Source organism: Chelon labrosus (genome assembly GCF_963514085.1).
Source record: "Chelon labrosus genome assembly, chromosome: 3".
NCBI classification, from domain to species: domain Eukaryota; kingdom Metazoa; phylum Chordata; class Actinopteri; order Mugiliformes; family Mugilidae; genus Chelon; species Chelon labrosus.
In genome coordinates, this window is record NC_140339.1 from 2,068,016 (window position 1) to 2,089,848 (window position 21,833).

The 21,833-nt window shown below is 42.5% G+C and overlaps 1 protein-coding gene across 2 annotated transcripts in view; it reads left to right on the forward strand.

Moving 5' to 3' along the window:
* LOC311485404 (serine/threonine-protein kinase BRSK2-like) overlaps positions 1-21,375 on the forward strand; it is a gene marked incomplete at its 3' end in the record, with an annotated part of 119,469 nt that extends 98,094 nt beyond the window's left edge. The window contains exons 13-20 of one of the 2 annotated variants that reach the window (XM_084540778.1): positions 6,818-6,878; positions 10,099-10,306; positions 10,773-10,821; positions 12,916-13,039; positions 14,710-14,890; positions 15,142-15,231; positions 17,865-17,912; positions 21,152-21,375. In XM_084540778.1, the coding sequence (XP_084396904.1) occupies positions 6,818-6,878; positions 10,099-10,306; positions 10,773-10,821; positions 12,916-13,039; positions 14,710-14,890; positions 15,142-15,231; positions 17,865-17,912; positions 21,152-21,375 (985 nt within the window). Of the gene's footprint in view, positions 1-6,817; positions 6,879-10,098; positions 10,307-10,772; positions 10,822-12,915; positions 13,040-14,709; positions 14,891-15,141; positions 15,236-17,864; positions 17,913-21,151 lie in introns of both variants that reach the window. The other variant, XM_084540779.1, reaches the window with a different exon arrangement.
* Positions 21,376-21,833: the final 458 nt, after the last annotated feature.

Sequence of the window (21,833 nt, forward strand, 5' to 3'; positions counted from 1 at the left end):
AGAGCTGACTGAAGCCTGGAAGATGTGCTGATTAACACTAATAAGATGGAGCTTTTATTCCTTAAATGTCCAACTGTTGGAAGAGTTTCTCTTTTTAACTAAATAAGCTAAACTAAATAAAAATAGAGTTGTTGAGTTTCAGGTTGAAGGCTGACCTAATGTGTTTCCTGTGTGCACCAGAAGTGAGAAACGCATCATGCTGCGTAGATCGACATCAGCTGATTACTCTGAGTCCTCGTTTTAGCAGATAGCTAAAAAACTAAACGCCCAGAGGAGGCAGGAAATGAGATTCACAGCTGCTCTATTCCACCAAACAGCACCAGTGGATATTCAAAATGATTCTTCATGCAAAATAAAGTGAAGAGTGAACTGACTAACATTGCTCTTACACTGCTACGGGAGGGAGCTGCAAGTTAGTTAACAGCAAAATGCCATTTGACGTACAAACGTTTTTGTGTGTGCAGAATTTTCTAAATTTCTGCAAAAAATGATTCAAAACATCCTGAAAGTCCTAAAGAGAATAAAGTCAAACAAATGACACAGAAATATTATACTTGTGCGTTTATTTATTAAAGAAAAATAATAATCTGTGAGGTGTAAAAGTCATGTCCTCCTTGTTTCCAGTATCTGCTGTGACCTCCTTGTAACTAAAAGTTTCTGGTAACAGCTGATCAGTGGTCTACAGCAGCTTGGAGGAATTTTAGCCCATTCCTCAGAACAGAACCACTTCAGTTCTGAGATGTTGGTGGGTTTCCTCACATCAACTGCTTGCTTCAGGTCCTTCCACAACATTTCTATTGGATCAGAGGTGGAGCTACGAGGCTTTACTTTTATTAAAAATGTTCACTGACGTGTCACGTTTTTGTACTTACTGTAAGAACTGAGTGTGTTTCTCTTTTCATTTCTACATGTGCGATTTATTCTTGGTATTAGGCTCGTAGTGTATTGGACTGGTTGAACCTGGTATTCTGCAGCTCTGCTTGTATAGATCAGAATCACCCAGCAGGAGCTGCAGCGGGTGTAACAGCCGTAAAGCTTATTTCTGAGCCGACCGATGATTGAGCAGAGACGACGAACATGTTCCAGAGATGATTACATACAGATAATATTGTCTTTACAGGACGGGAGCGTGTTGAACGCCCCGCTGACTCGAGCATGACCCACGAATGTGTTTCTCTTCTTGTTTTGTTTTGTTCTGATTTCTTGATTTTCGTGCATGAGTTTTTTTTTTTGTTTTTTGCATTGCTCTTTGTTTCATGATGATTTGATTTAATTTTTTCATTTTATACTGATGTTATTTTTGGATTGTTTGTTTGTACTGCATGCTGACTCTTTAGGATTCCCCTTATGTGACTGCCTTTTCTGTCTGTCTCTTGATTTTCTGTCTGCCCCCCTTTTAGCAAATCTGTTTTCAGTAAAAGCTTGGATATCACAAACGCTAACTGCAGCAAGGAGGAAAGGTATTGGTCTGCTCCGTCACTCTCAGTTCACGTGTCACGTCTGTTTCCTTCCTTTCTCTCCATTAGTTGATTCCTTTTTTTTTTAGTTCCCTTCATATTTTTGTCTTTCACCTTTAAATGTTGCATGTCATTTAAGCTAGCATCTGTCTGTCTTTAACACTTTTGACAAAAAAAAAGAAAACCTTACAAGATGCTACAGTCCGAAAGAAATCTCCTAAAAAAATGTTCATTTTCCAATGCAAATCACATTTGCAGATGCTGTATAAATGTCCCGTCTTGGGGTCTGGACGTAGCATGAAAGAACTCATATTCTCGATCTTGCCAAGCGGCCACAAACACATTGATGGTTGGTGTAAAATGAATAATTTATTGCCAGCTTGTTACACAGCTCTACAGGGTCAGTCTCAATCAACTAACCAACCACACACAAAAAAAAACAAAATTAACATCTAGGATGTAACCTGTGGAAAGTTGTTCTGGAGTCCAGAGTTCAGTTGAAACGCGCCCCACAGATTTGGATACGCCAGGCTGGTGTGAGTGATCCTTCTGATTGGCTGTTCAGTACAAACTGACAACATTGAAAAGGTCACACAAAGACCCTTCTCTTTTTTACTCCTCATATTTTCGGAACATTCAAATCCACAAATATTTCCACAACGTCGTGATGATATAAAACAAATGAACTGTAGAACAACTGATGAGCATCATTCATAGTTCTGTTCAACTGTTTGTGGCTCTTCCTAGCCTCTCAGCTAATAGCAGCTCTTCCTAGCCTCTCAGCTAATAGCTGCTCTTCCTAGTCTCCCAGCTAATAGTAGCTCTTCTTAGCTTCCTAGCCTCTCAGCTAATAGTAGCTCTTCTTGCTTCTCAGCTAACAGTAGCTCTTCCTAGCCTCTCAGCTATTAGTAGCTCTTTTTGACTCTCAGCTAGCAGTAGCTCTTCCTAGCCTCTCAGCTAATTATAGCTCTTCCTAGCCTCTCAGCTAATTATAGCTCTTCCTAGCCTCTCAGCTAATAGTAGTTCTTCCTAGCCTCTTAGCTAACAGTAGCTCTTCCTAGCCTCTCAGCTAATAGTAGCTCTTCTTGCCTCTCAGCCAGCAGTAGCTCTTCCTAGCCTCTCAGCTAAGCTCTTCCTAGCCTCTCAGCTAATAGTAGTTCTTCCTAGCCTCTCAGCTAATTGTAGCTCTTCCTGTTTCCTCTTTTGATGATGAATACAGACTACTGCAACCTGCTGGTATGAAGAGTTATTTCCTTGCATACAGTTGCACAACAATTGCCCAGTTGGCCACTGGATGTAATTTTACGATGTGTTTGGTCAGGACACCAGATGTCGGTTAGGTGTGCCCGGACATTTAAACATCTTATCTTCCCATACCTGTAAAGTTCATGAAGCTGAGGGTAGTGGAGATAAAATAGATGCTGATGCTAAACTCCAGACAGCATCAGTGTGTTAACTGTGAGAGAAGCAGCAGAATGTTCTCTGTGAAATCAAAAGAATAGCACACTTTCCTCTCTGACGTTTCTCCCCCAACCCTCAGGAGGCAAACAGAATTTTTAGGTCAGCTTCTCTAACACCCCCTCCTTCCTTCCTTCCATCTTCACTCCTCATCATCACTGTGTATGTATACTGTAAATGCATGCATGTAGGTGGTGGTGGTGGTGGTGGGGTTGTATTTGTTTGTGCTATGCCCGTCTGGAGGGGTAATCAGCATCATTCGTACAGCCTTCCTGTGTGGCTGACCTTGCAGGGGGAGGGAACACAGTTTGTCTATGGATTTGCAGCATGGATGGGGATTAGCATAAATTAATTGCCAGGAATGCAGATGGAGCACAAACAGGATGGAAATGAGGCTTCCAGCTCCGCTGAATAGCCCTTTATCTCGCTTATCATCTAATTGGGGAGATCCTTTAAAATGGGGCTTGTTGCGTTTTTCCTCTCCAGCACACATCGCCGGCGTCAAACCAGGAATTAATTTTTTCAGATTTCAAAGACGAGCCGACAACCGATCTAGGTCTGGATGGGTGTCACAGTTAATGAGTTGCATGTTAATCGAAGCTCCTCTTGTGAAGTGCCTGACAGTGTGGAGTCTGGTTGTGTTTGCTGGCAGCTGTTCAGACACAGCGACTGTGATCAGGACCACCAGCACAGATTACGTCTAAGTGTTGCAGTAGTAGTGATGAGGCTCCGCTCAGCTGGTTAATCATCGGAAAGAAACACAAATTAAATTACAAACTTAATTATTAAGACGGAAACAATTAACCTATTGCATCCTTAACATTTTTAAACCTGAATCAATCTTCAGTCTCTACAACATGCACTGAGCTAGACCCAGGTGGAGATAGGCTTAGCTTATCTTAGCATAAACACTCACCGGAAACAGATAGCATCCCTCCAAAGGTTGCCAGGCATCCAGCATCTTAACATTTACACTCGTCCCATGTGTCTCAGGCCTTGACCTGATTAAAAAAATGGTTGAATGATGATAAATAAAGCTGCATTATTTGTTAGAACCTGCAAAATGCATCTTTTATTTTTTTAACTGTGGTTTAAAAGATAAAACAGACTTTTCTGATGCCGTTCACTGAGATGAGCGCTGCTGTCTGGTGCTTCTTCAATTTATTAAGACTGAAACCATTAACCTGTTTAAGAATTCTTTCAGCATCCTTAACATTTTTCAATTTTAATTTGAGGAAAACTAAAAAGATTTCTCATTTAAGATTAAATGCAAATACTTCAATCAATCCCAAGTCTCTACAGTAAGAAATGAGCTTAGCTTAGATTAGTATAAACACTGAAAACAGCTAGCATGCCTGCAAAGGTCCCCAGTCATCCAGCATCCACATTTGTCTCGCTCATTTATTTATTTGATTTTTTCTTTTAATTAATTAGTAATGAAGCGGGCCAAGCTCCGGTGCATGCAGCTGATGTTTAAATTACTTGGTTGTGGTGGTTGCTACAGTAACAAGTACAGTGTGCATGTTTTATTGAGGCAGCAAGACATGGAGGGGCTGAATAATCAGAACAAGAGACATCAGTGCGTCGTTCGTCTGTGTTTTAGACTTAGACGGCGGTAGGAATCCTTCTTACATTAATGTGTATGACACACTGATGCAGTGACACAGGCAACACTTCACATCGTAGACAGTTAACAGATAACAGCGATGGTGGAAATAAGATTAGAACTGCGGTTTTATAGGACGACAACACAGCAGGGGAAAACTAATATTAGTTCAGTAATGTGATTTTGTGTGTGTGTTCTGTAGCACAGCTATCTTTCTGAGTTTTACACCATCTAAGTGAGGACATTCTCCTGCTGCTTGAGGGTTTTAGGTTACAATTAGGTTATGGTAAGGGGCTAGGGATTGCATTATATCAATGAATGTCCTCACAAAGATAGCCATACAAACGTGTGTGTGTCTCTTCATGCACATTTAATTATGATTTACCGTTTTCATTTTTCACTACCAAATTGTCTGTGGGCAATTAAATCCCAAAGTCTTGAAAGACATCAGCAGGTTTTTGGCGAAAGCGTATATATGTGTGTGTGTGTCTGAGTGTGTGTTTTGTGTGTGTGTGTTTGAGAGTGTGTACGTTTGATGACATTTGGGCAAAAGCGAGAAAGAGAAGGAGGGAGATATGAAAAGTTAATGACACGTAAATGAAAAATGGAAAAGCTTGTGAAGAGAAGAAAAGAGAAACGGTGCTAATGAATTTTGCAGTGGATATATGGATGTGTGTGTGTGGGGGGGGCGTGTGTGTGTGTGTGTGTGTGTGTGTGTGTGCGATGCTGACATTTCTGAACTATTTATAGATGTTGACGCTAACACAGGCTGCCGTTCATATTTAAACGTTACCCAGAATCACTCCTGTTGTCACCAGATGTTGCAGCTTTTCCAGATTTAGCTCTGACTTTATTAGCCAGAGGTGTTAGCCCGCAGACAAGCTAACCTCCGCCGTCACTTTAATAGGGAGAGATGAAGTGGCCGAAGAATGAACATTTATTTAGGGAACATGAACATCGACGCTAATAACAGCTAAATGGCTCTGAGTGGTTAGAAGCTCTATTTAAGTCCATAATTGGTCTTTAAAGGTCGTGACACAACGCGTTGAGAATCCATCTTCCTAATTTTGCCAAGCAGCCACAAAAAAAAAAAAAAGAAGAACAAAAATCAAACGACAGGATCTAGCCTGGAAGCCAGACCAACTTCTGCCATCTACAAATTTTCTCTGCTGGAAAGTTGATCTGGAGTCTCTCCGTTTGAAACTGATCATACTCCAGCAAAGATCTGTCCAATCAGATCGTTTGGGGGTGGGGCTTTATGTGGTGATGGACAGAATAGACACAGTAGTTATATGCGTCACCTGAGCGCCGTGGAGTTGAATTTGTTTACAACTAAATGCCATTGGAGAAGGAGCAAGATGTTAAAGATATTGATAGGGGAATAAATTTAAGGGATGAACGATTAACAGCAAATAAGGCATTTGTCGACAATTCTTGAACCAATTAGTTTCAGATACTGTGTTGCTCTGATCGGTTGTAGACTATCTAGTTGCGTCCAGAGCTATTTTATTCTCTGCGCTGGTTTAAATCCAGTTTACCATGGGTCTGTGGTTCACTAGGTGAATTGCAGGGTGGGAAGGGCTTTGGCAGGCTTTCTTGAGCACTGCTAACATACCATGGAGAGGTTTATGAGAGGGTTCCTAAACATGCAGCTCACATTGAGTTTTTATCAACTCAAAACACAACTTCCAAAGAAATAAAAGAAAAAATACAACAAGGCATATATCATCAAAACCTTTGGGAACCACTGCCTTGAGCAGAGTTTATTCCTCTACAGGACATGCAAGCCATTTATACTTGTGCATCAAAATTTCATTGAAGTTGAGTTGTACAAATGTCTGTATCTCTGAACCTCCTCAGTTAACCTTTCCTCCATGTGTTCCATCTTTATTGATCCAAAACAATCAATTAAAAAATTACAGAGATGGAGAAGCAGCTGGAAATACTAAAGAGGAAACACGCTGCTACCAAGCGGACCAATCACGTGCATTTACATTTCTGAGGAGGCTTTCTGTTAGGGTCTGGGCTGACGCTGTAGCTAGACTTAACAGCTTTTTAGGTTGTAATGGACATTTAATTAGTCGCCACTGTTGAATCCACTGTCTCACGCAACCACTAGAGGTTAACTTTAAGTCTAATAAGCTGCAGCACAACTCATATATGTACAACAGGGTTGGTTTCAGTCACTTTGAGAACTTCGTATCTCCGTGTTGTATGTTGTTGTTGTTGTGTCTTCCTGCTCATTGCTCACTTTCTGAACATTGATCTTACTCTGTGTGTTTGTGTGTGTGTGTAGGTCGCGGTCGATCAGCGGAGCGTCCTCTGGTCTGTCCACCAGTCCTCTCAGCAGCCCCAGGGTAAGTCTTCTGTCCCTCCCTCGCTGGTTTCCCACAATGCACCTCTCTGGCTGGCTCTGCTGGCATGCTGTTACGCTCACACACACACACACACACACACACAAAGCACAGATATCCATTCACCTCAGCGTCTCATCAGCACCGTGGTCTTCATCTGAAGACTGTCTGACGTACAGGAGAGTCTAATGATACTGAGACTTAAAACCATTCTGCACTAATGTGAGATGAGCTCATGGTAGACCGCCCCGTACGTCACACAGAGCTTCAGATGAAGTGGGACCGGATCCATCGGAGGGCAAACCACTAAAACTCCAGATGAGATCAGGTGACCAGCGTCCATACAGAACAGATTCTGGTGCAGCTGCAGATTAGAGGAAGGATCGATCCGTCACCCTCTGACGAGTTAAACGCCCGAAAGCTGCTGCTGCACAATCAAATGAGAGGTTAACTGTTTAAATCAACCTGCTCTGGTTTTTGTAAAGCCGTGCATTTTTCTTTTAAAGGTAACCCTCAGCAAGGACGCAGGCTGCATATCATCAAACATTTTCCCTCTCTGGCAGAGAGTTTATAATGAATGTCATTGTTTTATTCTTCAGTGCAGCACGTTAGATTCTGCTTATCGGACTGCAAACTGAAGAGGAGGCAGATTTTTGTCTGTAGTTCCTGTTTCTATATGAAGCGTGAAAAACTATTTGCAATTTAAAGGTAAAATGTGAAATCAGGGATTGTGATCTGATGAGATCTGGTAAATAAGATTAGAGATATGTCAGTGGGAGACTCCGGCATCACGTCATGCTTTCTAACGCCGCTCCGAGTAGAGACTGAGGGGTCGCCATGGTTTTGCATCGCTGCAGTTTGTTGGGTTGCTGGGTCCTCACTGCTCTGTGACCTCTGTCTTATCAGCGATCTGCTCATTCATCCCACAGCACTGTGCGCCAGCGCTGAGGCATGCACTCTGGCCGCTTTCCCGAGGTGGAGGGCGAAGCTAAAGTCTCTTAGCTTTCGAGCTGGGTCACTCGTTGGTAATTAGGGATGCACCGATGTATCAGACGGTTCGTCATGAATACAGCATGTCGACTGAAATCCTGTCGGTCCGCTGATTGGTGGACGCTGACGCAACAACAGCAACAAAAGAAAAAAGCATTTTATGAATATTTTACAATTAAAAATTAATCTAGTACACTGCAAAAACTAAAATATCAAAAGCAGCTTGTATTCGGTCCACAAAGATAATTCTTCTTCTCAGTTTGACTTTAAGTGTTTTGTTCCTAAAGGATTTGTCTGCTTTATTGTCAGCTCTGCCGTATGTGCAGCACAAACAGAGGATTGTACGCAGAAGTCAATAAATCTAAATATAAAAACTGAGGCACAGAACAGACTGAAGAGAGTCCAGTGATGCATGAAGTGACTGGTGCAAGGCCCTGAGTTTCTCAGGTGTAAAATCAGATATAAAGAAGTCAATAAATATAATAACATATATTATAAATGTCACAGAGCGCAGTCCAATGCTGCAGAAAGCTACTGGTGCTTAAATACTTCAAATAAGAACTAACCACAGTCATAGAGGTTTTAGATCAATGGAATCATTGACTACATGTATCACTGACTCTAAATATTTTAGCTCTGCTCACATTTAACTTTGGAGTTTATTAACTCAGAAAACCTTCGGAAATAATTTGGAGTACTGCTAACTCATTTGGGTTTGCACCAAATAACTTCTGTGAGTTCCAGTGTATTTAATCTTATTTCTGGAATATTATCAATTCTTTAATTCTTAAATCTTTCCTTTCCTACAAACGTAGGAAGTGTAGCTGTGCTGGTTTTAAGACATGCTGCCTGACATGTAACCTTATTTAAAGATGAACGTCTTAGCATACGCTGAATTCAAGCACATTTTCCTATATTATAAGATAATAATTCTTAAAAAATGCTTTTATATCAACACAAATGTATTTGTTTTTAGTCTAAAAATTGTAGTTTTAAGGTAGCTGTGGCTTCTTTGAAGCTAGATAAAAAAAGTGCATTTTTCTTGTTCTATTGGCAGATGATTTTGTAAGTTTTTTTTTTTTTTTTTTTTTGCCAGTATAAATAAATGAAGCAGTTTTACACTTGATGTAAAGTTGAATTCAGGGATTAAAAGTTTCCCAGTAGCTTCTGGTGACTAATTCTAGCAGATTTAACGTAGAAAAGATTTATCTGAGATGTGGAGCTATAAATGAACATCAGAGTGATACATGTTCTAATGTATTTAAAGCGACTTGTGCACAAAAAAGCCGGTAAATGAAAGGAAAGTCTGCAAAAGTTACACAGTTAAAATGTGAAATAATCAGTGCTCATGTTGCATTGTTAAGAAATCATTTAAATCCAGCGCGTCCTCTGTCAACTTTTCACAGGAAAATAAAAATATGCTGCGCCAGTACTGCATTAGTTTAAATTAGTGGAATCTGGATCAGCTGTGGTCAGTGTTTTGATCTCGGTGCATCCCTACTGTTAATGCGTCATGAATGCTCCACTGCTGCCTCCTGATTGGCTGATCACTGTGCTAATCGCATGTCTTGTTTTCTTTCTTTCTTGCACTCTCACCACTTCCTGCCTGCTCCACTTCTCAACCCATCCGCCACGCTCCTTCTTTTTATTTCCTGGTGTGTTTTTTTTTCTTCTTCTTCTTTTTTAAATGGGAATGAACCTTTATTGGGCCGTGGTGCTGTTCCTCTGGCTTTCTCATTGGCTGACCCTGCTGTCATGTGTAACGGTGCATGACCAATCACAGCCCAACCGGCGGTTCTTCATCCCGCCACAGTCCCCAGACCTGTGTCAGTCCCCCAACTGCAGCCCCACCCGCTCCCCTGAGGTCCGCCTCAACGGGGTGGGGCCGCGCACGCCCAACTCCTATCAACCAAAGATGGGGTCCCCCCTCATGCACCCCCGCACGCAGACCCTCCCCGCCAAGCCCAAAGTGTCTGATAAGCCCCTGCAGACCACCAGGTCAAACCCGCTCCCCAACACAGCCCAGACCCCCTCCACGCCCAAATCTGAACCCTCCACGCCCAGCCAGCCTCTGGCTCCCTGCATCCCCAACAGCCCGCGGGTGAGGCGCCACCCCCCGCTCACTGTCCCCCCCAAGCTGTCCATTCCCCTCTCCCCGGTGCCCCCTATGACGCCCCTCCGCCGTCACCGCCTCCACCCTGACCACAACGGCAAATCTGTCCCCATCACGCAGGTGACCCCTCACCCCTCCCCCAGAGGCAGCCCTCTCCCCACCCCCAAAGGCACCCCGGTGCACACGCCCAAGGACAGCCCGGCTGGCACGCCCAGCCCGACGCCGCCGCCCAGCCCGTCCATCGGCGGGATGCCCTGGAGGACGCGCCTCAACTCCATCAAGAACAGCTTCCTGGGCTCGCCACGCTTCCACCGCAGGAAAATGCAAGGTGGTTAAATTAAGATTCCTAATTTAAATCAGGTCACATTTTATTTGATCTCATTCTTATCTGAGTGATGATCAGTGCAGCAGAGTGTGTTTACGCATAGAGCTGGGTTCTTGTAGCTCAGGGGAATAAGCAGAAATCCTCTCTGGCTCTTAATGACTGTATTTAGCTCCGGTTCACCTGCTGCCAACCTTATCAGGAGAATCTGCCGCCGCTGGCCATGTCATAATGAAGATAACTACCTCATTACAGGCAGCGGAAAATTGGCCATTTTCCCCTTTTAGTGTGGGTCGTTTTCCTCACAGCGACTTTGATAGTGCCATGACTCCCTCCAGATAGACTTAGCCGAGCCACGAGGAGGATCATTTACACTGAATGAGGATGTTTTTATTTTTTTTATTGAATCTGAAGAAGCTTAGACTGACGGAAACCTTTTTATAACCTCAGTTTCCTCTGTTTGTGTCCACAGTTCCCACCCAGGAGGACATGTCCAGTCTCACCCCAGACTCCTCTCCAGAGTGAGTAACACCGACACATCTCCAGCTGACACAGAACCAGACACAAGTCTGGACACGCACATTCTCCTCTTCTCTTTGTCTTTATTTTCTACATTGTGGATTAATACCAAAGACTTCTAAACTATGAAGGAACACATGTTGAATTCAAGTTTATTTATGTAGCATGAATAACTATACAAATTGTCCCCCAGAGCAAGTATGAAGATGACGGTGGCAAGATAAAACTCTCTTTTACCGCTGAGCAGAACCCTGAGGAGAGAAAGTGACACACTGCAGTCAACATGCAATACAGTGGTAGCACAGAATTACATGACTAGTAATAGAGAAGAAATTAAAAGAAGAAATTAGAGGATATGACCTCAGTGCATCGTCCCCCAGCAGCCTAGGCCTATAGCAGCATAACTAAGGGATGGTTTAGTCCAGCTCTAACTATAAGCTTGATCAAAGAGGAAAGTCTTAGTCCTGACCTTAAAAGTAGAGAGGGTGTCTGTCTCCTGAACCCAAACTACGAGCTGGTTCCACAGGAGAGGAGCCTGATAGCTGAAAGCTCTACCTCCCATTCTACCAATTGTGTTGTAAACAATAAAATGTTAGATTTTAGATTCTTCACCTTTATCAGCTTTGATGGCAGCTTTTTACACTCTTGGCATTCCCTCAGTCACCTGGAATAGTTTTCCAACAGTCTTGAAGGAGTCCCCAGAGGTGTTGAGCACTTGTTAGCTGCTTTGCCTTCGCTCTCCTGTCCTGTTGAAAATCAGTGATGGTCCATGTTTCACAGCGGGAACCACACATATAGACCTCATCAGTTCACCTTTTCTGCAGCTCATAAAGACATGGAATTAGATGTCTTCAGACCAAATCCAGATGTCCACTGGTCTAATGTCTATTCCTTGTGTTTCTTGGCCCAAGCAGTTTTTCTTCATCTTCTTCTTCTTCTTCTTCTTCTTCTTCTTCTTCTTCTTCTTACTTGAACTCTGTGAAGGCGTCAAACTAATCTGAGTTGTTGTTAATCTGCTGTTTCTGAGGCTGCTAACTGTAACGAACATGAACTCTTGGTTTCATCAGAGTTTGATGGTTTTCACTTGAGGGAACATCCAAAGTTCTTGAAACTTTCCAGACCGAATGACCTTAATGTCATAAAGTAATGATGGACTATTGTTTCTCTTTAGACTTAGACTTAGACAGACTTCATTGATCCACAAGGGAAATTGCTTGTTCACAGGAGCTCAGTTGCACAGAGAAGAACACTTTTGAAAACTAAGAGTAAAAAGAAAAATAGGTGTGAGATAGTAAAGAAATGAAAAAAATAATAATTAAAAAATATAAAAATTAAACATTTTAATTTAAAAATAAAATAATAATAAAAAGAATAATAATAAATAATAATTAGAAAGAAAATGAAAGAAAAAATATATTTAGAAAGAATAAATAAAAATAAAATAAATAATAAAGAAAAAATTAAATAATTATAAAATAAATAAAATACAATAGCATAAGCAAAAATATATATATAAGATTTACATATGTACAAATCTACACTCTTTACTTAGTTGCGTAGTTCTTGACCTAATATACATCAGAAGACTAATCCAATAGAGAACTCCGTACCAACCCTGCAAAGCTTTCATCAAAGCTAATGGTGGCTACTTTAAAATTTGTTTTTGTTCAATGCTTTGTGCTCCTTCATAGTTTAGATGTCTTCAGTATTGATCTACAAGATAGAAAATAATTAAAATAGAGGAAGAAAACACTAAATAAGAAACTATGTCCAAACTCCTGATGTGCAGAAATATTCTTAAAATCTATAAGCACTTTTATATTTAATATGTAAACATGACATAATGTCTTTACACACGTGAGTCAACAGAAACCAGCAGCTCAAGTTATTTGTAGCGTTTATTATAAAGCAAATATCTTTAAATACAAAAGAAAACATAAGAACTCATCAAAGTGTTTCAACATCAGAAATATCTGAAGATAAATGAAACTTACGATTAGTTTCATGTCTTTTTTGTGGGATAATAAACCTGCTTTAGTTTGACCTAGTTGTGAGGAAACCCCGTTTACATCTCAGTCGTATTCTCTCCTCCACAGACTGGCTAAGAAGTCGTGGTTCGGGAACTTCATCAACCTGGAGAAGGAGGAGCAGATCTTCATCGTGATCAGAGACAAACCTCTGAGCTCCATTAAGGCCGACATCGTCCACGCCTTCCTCTCAGTACGTCTCCTCCTTCATTCTTCTCCACATCTAAATGTCTCAAATGAAGAACTCACCTTCACCTTCACTGTTGAATGGAACAAATCTGCAAACCTTCACCGTAGCCACAGCTGTCCTGCAAAAATAAGACAGGATGATTGGACAGATGCTGACCTAAACATATTGAAATCTGCTGGATAATCAGTTAGAGAGACACCAGAGGTGATTCTAGAGTCTACCGAGGCCCTGGGGAATATTACAGAAAAAAATGATTGTCCAGTTTAGCTTATTTTGCACCTACACCAAAAAATTTGGTAATGGTACCTAAGTTGACTGATTATGAAGAGTTAATACTTGGTCATGAACCACAGAGCTCTGCTAAGTCAGTTAGCTAACGTTAACACCCAGAGAAAGAACAAATGAAATAATGGGATGCTAATGAAACCTAGTTTATTCATTCATTATCTGCTCCACTTCCCACTGTCTTGTTTTCTCTTCTCCTCTTCCTCTTTCTTTCTTTCAACACTCCCACAGACGTAACTTCATTTTGTATTTGGTGCCGTGCTCATACCTTAGGGAGGTCGGTCTCCTACTCTGTAGAAAGCCTGGAAACTAAATCATAGGTTAAAGTTTGTCTCGTCAGGTGGGGGCCCCTTACTGAGGTCTCCTACTGTCATTGAAATCTTAGCACATTGTCACTGCTGTAGTCAGTCAGCCTGCAGACACACACGAGTCTGTAAATTTATAAGTCATGCTCTTTAAGGATAAATGTTCCTGTCTGTGCAGTTTATTACCTTTATTATTTATACTACTAAGCTAATTAAGATTCAGAGCTGTACATTTATGATTTAAGGTTAGTTTAATCAGAAGAAGGAACCTGATAAGCTAAGCTACGCTAAGCTAAGCTAAGCTAGTTAGCTCCGGACAGCACTAGTGTATCTGGAGCTGCTTATTTTTTATTATTTTGTTTTTATTATTTAAATTATGATTGGCTTCTGCATTATTTGACATTAACATGTCAGAGGATTAAAAACTGTTTCTTTAAATACGGTAAATAACATCAGAGATAGATTGACAGACAGACAGACAGACAGACAGACAGACAGACAGATAGACAGACAGATAGATAGATGGAAGAGGGTATGCATGTGTATGTATATATATATATATATATATATATATATATATGCAGTAACATTTTATGTATTTATTTTATTCACTTCTACAGTTTAATCATATTTTTATATTAAGTACAGAGACAGTGAGTCAGACTCATTTTTTATCAGATGTAAATAAACAGCTTTAAAACATTTATTCCTCAACAGAACTGCTACCAGAGCACATTCTTCACCTTTATTTATATTTTCAGTTTCGTAGTAATGTGAACATTATATTCACAGATCACTAGTCTGATCATAGTTTAAACACACAGTAGTATTAGTTGATGTACAGTTCCTGTATGAACCGTCATCATGGTGCAGCAGACGTCTGTCTCTTCACGTCCCGTCGTCTTCGTTGACTCAGACGCTGACGCTGCAGGATGCCACAACGTGTTCAGACCCACCACGTCCAACACACCGTCGTCTCCTTCTGCTCCCGTCTCGTCCTCTCACATCCACCGTCTGAGCTGATGCAGACGTTTGGGTTTTTTTTTCCACTCAGAGAACTAACTCCGTCCTCCCTCCTCTCAGATCCCCAGCCTGAGCCACAGCGTCATCTCTCAGACCAGTTTCCGGGCGGAGTACAAGTCCACGGCCGGTCCCACGGTGTTCCAGAAGCCCGTCAAGTTCCAGGTGGACATCACCTACACCGAGAGCACAAGCGCCACCAAGGACAACGGCATCTACTCCGTCACCTTCACCCTGCTCTCAGGTAAACTCACCTCTGATCATTTTATACAACGATCAGCCACAACATTATAACCACTAAAAGGAGAAGTAAATAACATTGACTATCTTGTGACAGTTCAATGTTCTGCTGGGAAACTTCTGGACCTGGCATTCATTGGTGTGGATGTTACTTAGACATGTAGCACCCACCTAGACCAGACCAGGCACCCCCCCCCCCCAGATATAAACTATAGTCTGCATCATGTCAAAGCTTCACTGGTTTCTCATCATCAGGTCCCAGCCGACGTTTCAAGCGCGTGGTGGAGACCATCCAGGCCCAGCTGCTCAGCTCCGACCAGCCCGGCATCCAGCCACAGATCTCTGGTAAGTGCAGTCCCTCGCCACCCGTCCCTCACGCCTACACCCCCCCTCCCAAACCCTCCTCCTCCTCCTCCTCCTCCTCCTCCTCCTCCTCCTCCTCCTCCTCCACGTCCTCACAGCCTCCCTCCTGGCATCACGGCACAGCCACACCTCGGCCCGGACCCCGCTCCGCTCCGCTCAGCTCAGCTCAGCTCAGCACTCTGCTTTTAGCACACAGCATCTCCACGTGCATGTCCCTGCCACATACCATGGCGTGCACACCAACACACACAGTACACGGTTATTTAACGAGCTCTAGATTAGGGCCACTCAGGAGCTGTACACCAAACATATCCTCTGTGGAGAGCAGACTGCACACATGTCGATTAGCCGCTTCGTTTGTGCAGCGTTTTTTTGTTTTTTATCTGAATCGGAGGGAGAATCTATTTTTTTATTTTTATAGTGCAACAATTCTTTGAGCTCTTCTTTGACATGATTGGATGCTTTGGGGCTGCCTATGTGTCGATGGATGAATTTAAAGAAAATACGGAAGAAAAGAAAGAGTGACTGTCCTCGTCAGGTTTTTTTTGTTTGTTTGTTCGTTAGTGTGACGCTGTAGTTCTTCTCGTTGTCTGTGGTTATTTACTTGATAATGGTCCCCTCTGGTGGCGAAGCAGAGTAGCTACAACCACACACTGCTGTCACACATGTGCACGAATGTGGCACCGGATCAGCTTGCACTAGATCAGATCTTATCCCAGATAGACTTTAGTTTTCCTGATCCCCCACACAGACATATCTTCTTTTTTTGGTTATCCCACTGCCCCACTCACACCAGTCATCGCCCCAGATGGGAACTGTTATCAGGCACTGTATGCACAGCCTCCGTCACCAACCTCCACCCCCCTCTGCTGCGTAGATGTGCCAATGACCCACATCTCTGTCTATCTGATCTGTCTCTCTCCCTCTGGCCTGCCTCTCCATGCCACCCTGCTTCTCGTCATCCACAGCTTCACTCTAGTGCCTCTTGGATGGACTGAATGGCTCGCATGCTGAATGAAACAACCCAGAACCATGCACGCACACATACACACACACACACACAATCACACGTTGATGTTGGCAAACTGAGCTCCTTGCCTTTACGGCGGTGCAGCGGCGTTCAGGTTTGTCAGGGATCTGTGCTGATGGTTCTGGGTGAACTACCATTCACACACACACACACCAACACACACACACACACACAGGCGACCGTCTGACAAACGAAAGCATGCTTTAAAATGTCTGACGCCACATGAGCGGTCAAACAAACAATGTGAAGGTGTTTGTTGATGCATGTTGTTGGATAAAATGTACTACTTGCCTTTTTTGCGTGTTTCTGTGTGTGTGTGTGTGTGTGTGTGTGTGTGTGTGGGTGTGGGTGTGTTTTGTGTGTAAGGTTGTACATGTGTAAACATGGAAGATGGATTTTAGAGAAAAATCTGAAGTGAATGTTCAGCCTGTTTCTCAGAGTTTTTTTTACACAAGTAGAACAGAAAGGGAACAAAACAAAAACACCTATTATCAGTCTGCTGCTGTATTGTCGTAATTCATTTCCGCTGCAGCAGATTTATTAGGGATGCAGCTGAGAACTTTTAAAACATCAATCTGAGCTGTTTCCAAATAAATAAAATGATCTGATCAGATATATGTGCTAGCCTGCCTCCAAAACATCAACAACTAGGATCAATAAATCAAACAGGACTTGTTTGAACATAGCCTGAGAGCCACAAGAACTTCTTCGTCCTTTGTGGCAGAAAGTTGGTCTGGAGTCTCTCCAGAAAAGATCTGCAGGGCCAATCAGATCGTTCAGTGGAGAAAAGAGTAACAGCATCATCAACAAAGTGGCTCTGATTGGTGGCGTCTTACTAGACACATATTCTGATGGCTATGTCAGGCTTGTTTCAACAACTGGTTGTTTTTCTACCTCCATGTTTCTGTTCCTCCTCTCTGTGTAAACACAGCCACATATAATATCAGTGACTCGTTGCTTTAAGGCTGTTATTTACTCTCTAGTTTATCATTTTGATTAGCTGTATCTGATTAAGTGTTTCTCATCCGTAAAGCTCAACATTGATCTTTGGACGTTTCTCCAAAAGACAAACAACAAATCCTGAGTTTTTTATTTTCTCTGGCTCTGCCTTTTTTTATGATGACTTTTCCATCATTAATTAACTTTAATGCCGTGAATAACCTTCACAAAAGGCTAAAACAAAACTTGGCTGCTGGTCAGTAATCTGTAAATAGATAAATTTGAAAACAGAGAAACCAAAGCATCATCTTAGAATCACAAGAGAACTGTTTAGCAAACAGTAACGAGTCTTCTCTGGTAATTTACTGCACCAGGATTCTGATATTCTCTTCATATGCTCATATGACTAGTTCACCAACTTCCACCAAAGCTCTGCGTCATCTGCAATCACCGTAGAGACCATGTTTGGTCCTTAACTACAAATAAAGGTGCTGCAAAAAGAATCAGTCAAAGACAGAATAGAGGTCTGAAAACAGGCTGAACTCTCTTCATGTCTGGAGTCCACTGGAGTTTTTCCTGCTGATGTTTGGTGTCAGCTCACGTGTTGATGAAGCGCTGGGTTTCTGACACTGTCCTCTGCTCTCAGATGGCTCTCAGCGCTCAGCTTCTTTGCCCAGTAAATCCTCCAAGCGTGGTAAGACCCAGAGCGGCCCAGGAGCTCCCAGCTATAAAAAAATAAATAAATAAGTGAAACACCTTAACTCTGGCTTTTAACACACACAGCCAACGTCCTGGAGGCCTGTCACCAACACACCCGTCTGCACTAACACGTGTGAGAGTGTGAGCTGTAAATAAAGTAGAAATTCATCTCAACAAGTCATTTAAATGTGAAATGATTTCAGTGTTAAATAGAAACCAAGCATTCGATTATTAGTTATTCCATTGGGTTCTATGCATGCTGCAGTGTTGATGGCTCCATGTGGCATCAACAACGAGAACAAACTGAACAACATGAGTAAAATGTTTGATATTCTTGGCTAAATGTCTAAATGGAGCCAATCAATAAAAGAAAACATCACTAAGGCCTCATTCAGACAGCAGCGACGTAAGGTGCTTTTACACCTGGGTCATTGTTCCGAAACTAGGAACATTTATCCTTCGGCTCAGTTCGTTTGGTTCTGGTCTGTTCAAGAACAAATTCACCAAGAGGAGAGCGGTTAGAGACGGTGGTCTCAGCCTGGTCCATTTGTTCCAGAACAGATTTTGTTTGCAGTGTGAACACACGTTAGCCACGGACCGATACGACCACCTTATCATTATATAACCAAGTGGTTTTTGTGTGGCCTACATGCTGGATCAAAGTCAACATGTTGTTCATAGACAGAACGTTAGTACATGAACCAGTGAGCACACTTGTTTCCAAATTGATTATTTCCTGAAATCCTGCTTTCGCTGCAAAATTCTGACCAATCACGAAAGTGTTTGCAAGAATGTAGTGTTGAGGGCATGTCAGTATTAATTACACCCTGAATCAGGACCAGATGTCGGTGTTAAAGGACCCTCAGATCTGTATGTCGTCTGAGTGCCGTGAAAATGGCTGCCATCGGAGAAGCAAGCTGGTTATAGCCCGCTATCGTCTTGGTTATTATAAAATGCACAAATAGTTAACAGCGATCAAGGCGTTTGTTGAGAAAGCCTTCATTGTCGTCACGTACTTGGTTTCTCTGATTGGTTGTAGGATCATCCAATTGCGTGCAGAGACTGTCTGACTCATATTCTGACCTCTCCAGGCTAGCATCACTACATCTAAGTAACCTTTGGATATTAAAACACCTCAAACCTTTTCCTCACCTTGTTTCTCTGCAACATGACGGCCTCATAAGCGTAGATGCTGCTGCTTTCAGGGAATAGTCTGGACTCATCAGAAACATTATGTCAAACTTTTGAACCCGTCGTCATTTGCAGCCTGGAGGAGTTGATCTTCCTCAGCTGGATGTTTTCTGGGTAGATTTGTGATTCAGAAGCTGAGCTGCAGACTAAATGACTTGATGAGATGGATGTCTGAGTGCGTGGCTCTTGACTGACCTCAGTGACCCTCTGCATGATGATGCTTGATACAAGGTTGTTCACCCCTCCCTCTAAAACTTTACACATTTAAAATCACTGGAACAAAATATCAGACTAACGCGCTGCAGCAGATAGTAAGTGATCACAACAAGCTTTTCACTCTGAAGCACATTTATTACTGGTCATCAGCACCAGAACTGAAGGGTGCACCCTGTGAAGACTAACCCTGGCAATGATAAGTGTATTAACGTGTGTACTGTGCTGTATTGTTGCATGATTTCATGACTGTTTTAAAAGTACTGACCAAAAGAACCTTTGTCTTACTGGACGGATGTTGTTGTGATGGATGTCGACGCGATGGCGAGCTAACCGGAGCTTTGGAAGACATTGGTACCGAGAGAACGTGCAGAATTCACTTTAACAAAGATGTTAATAGTAGCAGAGACATACCAAGTTATGTTAACTGACTCACTGCGCCATTAGCTAGCAGCACTGCTAGCCTGAATGATAAAAACCAAGACATGAAGCGATGAAAATGCTAATGATGAAAATGCTAATGGATATTTTGACCAAGCCAAATGAGAGGATGATTTTTTCTACAAAAACAACATAAAAGCAATAATTTGTAGTGTTTTCTGGGTTAGCTAGTAACATATATGCTAACCACATGCTACTAATCCCCAGCTGCATTCATCCTAATCAGAATTTACTCTTATTTATGCACTTAATATGCCCTTAAGGTATGACCTGTAATCAATCCCAATTGAACTGAATAGCGACTACGCTAGCAGCTGTTTATTTCAGCTTCCATGCTAATGCAGGCAACAACAATAGCATTGGTAGTTAAAACCTTTAAGAAAATAAAATTGAGAAATATTTTAATTTGTCAGAAAAGAATGTACAAATTTGAAGGTAGTGACGTCCATCCATACCGACTCTATTGGTTTCATACTTTGGCTGATTTGATGGTGAAACTGGCATTCAGTTGCCTGGAAGCCAGACTAACTTTCCACCTGCAAATTTTTTGTGGCGGGAAGTTGATCTGGAGTCTCTCTGTTGGGAACTGATGCTGTTCCTGCAAAGATCTGCTGGACCAATCAGATTGTTTGGAGCAGGGCTTAATGTGGCGATGGACGGAAGAGTAACAGTAGTCATAGACATCAACTGAGTTGGAGTTGAATTATCCCCAATGTGGGATGAATTAAAGGATTATCTTATGTGATTGGTTGGAGGACTATCCAATAGGTATTTTTTTCTCTGCATCGATTGAAACACATCCAGATGGCGTGTTACCAGAATCGTATTCTGCTTAGAACGGAATCTGGCTACACCAGGCTAGGTGTTCACTTTAATTTGGTGAATCCTGCAGAAAACCTGTGATAGATTTCCCTTAAGATAACTTTTGAGTTAAGAGCTTAACCCAATTTTCCCTGCAGTGCTGTTAAACTGGCACTGACATCTGACGGCTAATCTTTCGGTACTGAATAATACCTGAAATGTCTTCCAGTGCTCCCGTTGGTCCTCCATCTTGCAGGAGAAACTGAGACTCTGAAGCCAGCACTGACCCACCATCAAAACTAAAAATACACAATAGTATTAATGATAATAATGAGTTGGTATCTTTGGGCTAGTGAGCCGTCTCTTCTCTCTCTGGTCTGAACAAACCCAAACCTTCCTGCCCCACTTTTCCACGGCGCAAGAGTCTCCTTTTCTCCAGCTCCACTCCACCTCTCATCACTCCATCACCTCCTCTTCCTCTCCTCATGTTAACCCCATTGCTCATCGGTTGTTTGTTTTCTCTCTCTCTCTTTCCCTCTTTCTCTCTCTCTCTCTCTTTGTTTTTTTCTTTTCTTCCCGTCTGTGTAGGCAGCCCATTGAGTAACTTCTTTGACGTAATTAAACAGCTTTTTTCAGACGAGAAGAACATCCAAGCGTCCCACTCCCCCGGCGCCCCCGCCACGCCTAGCTCCCCCACCAAGCATGCTCCCAGCAGCAAGCCCAGCCAGCCCCCGCCCAATGACTCTAAATGCCCCCCCGGCAAAGACAAAACAAAGATGGCCGCCAGCAACAGGACACAGGAACAACCTTAAGGAGCGGTAGCTGTGCATGACTAGACGAAGAGCAGTAATCAGGTCATTAAAGGCGAGAGACAGAGGAGAGCTGCTAACTTTGACCTTTAGTTAGGAGAGAAAAACAAATCTACTTTTTGCCTATACATTTTGTACTGTATAACGGGAATGGCTATTTCAGTTTAAAAGTCGATCAGTATTTTACAATAAGTAGCAAATGTAGCTTTGTCGTCCCTACCCTGTGTCCCCTCTCTGTGTCCTCGGGGGTCTTTCGGTGGGTGTGTGTCCTCCTCACATGTGTGATGGCTTGACTCTGTCTCTGCCACCAGGGATCATCCATAATAACTATTAACCTCGTGGGGGGCCCCTGCGAGACCGGCCGACAGCGGCCCGCTCACGGCCCAACCAAGAGAGTCCGAATCTGAAGAAAAGACAGAGGAACCCTTCCCTAAACTCACCCACAAACCCCCCCACAACCT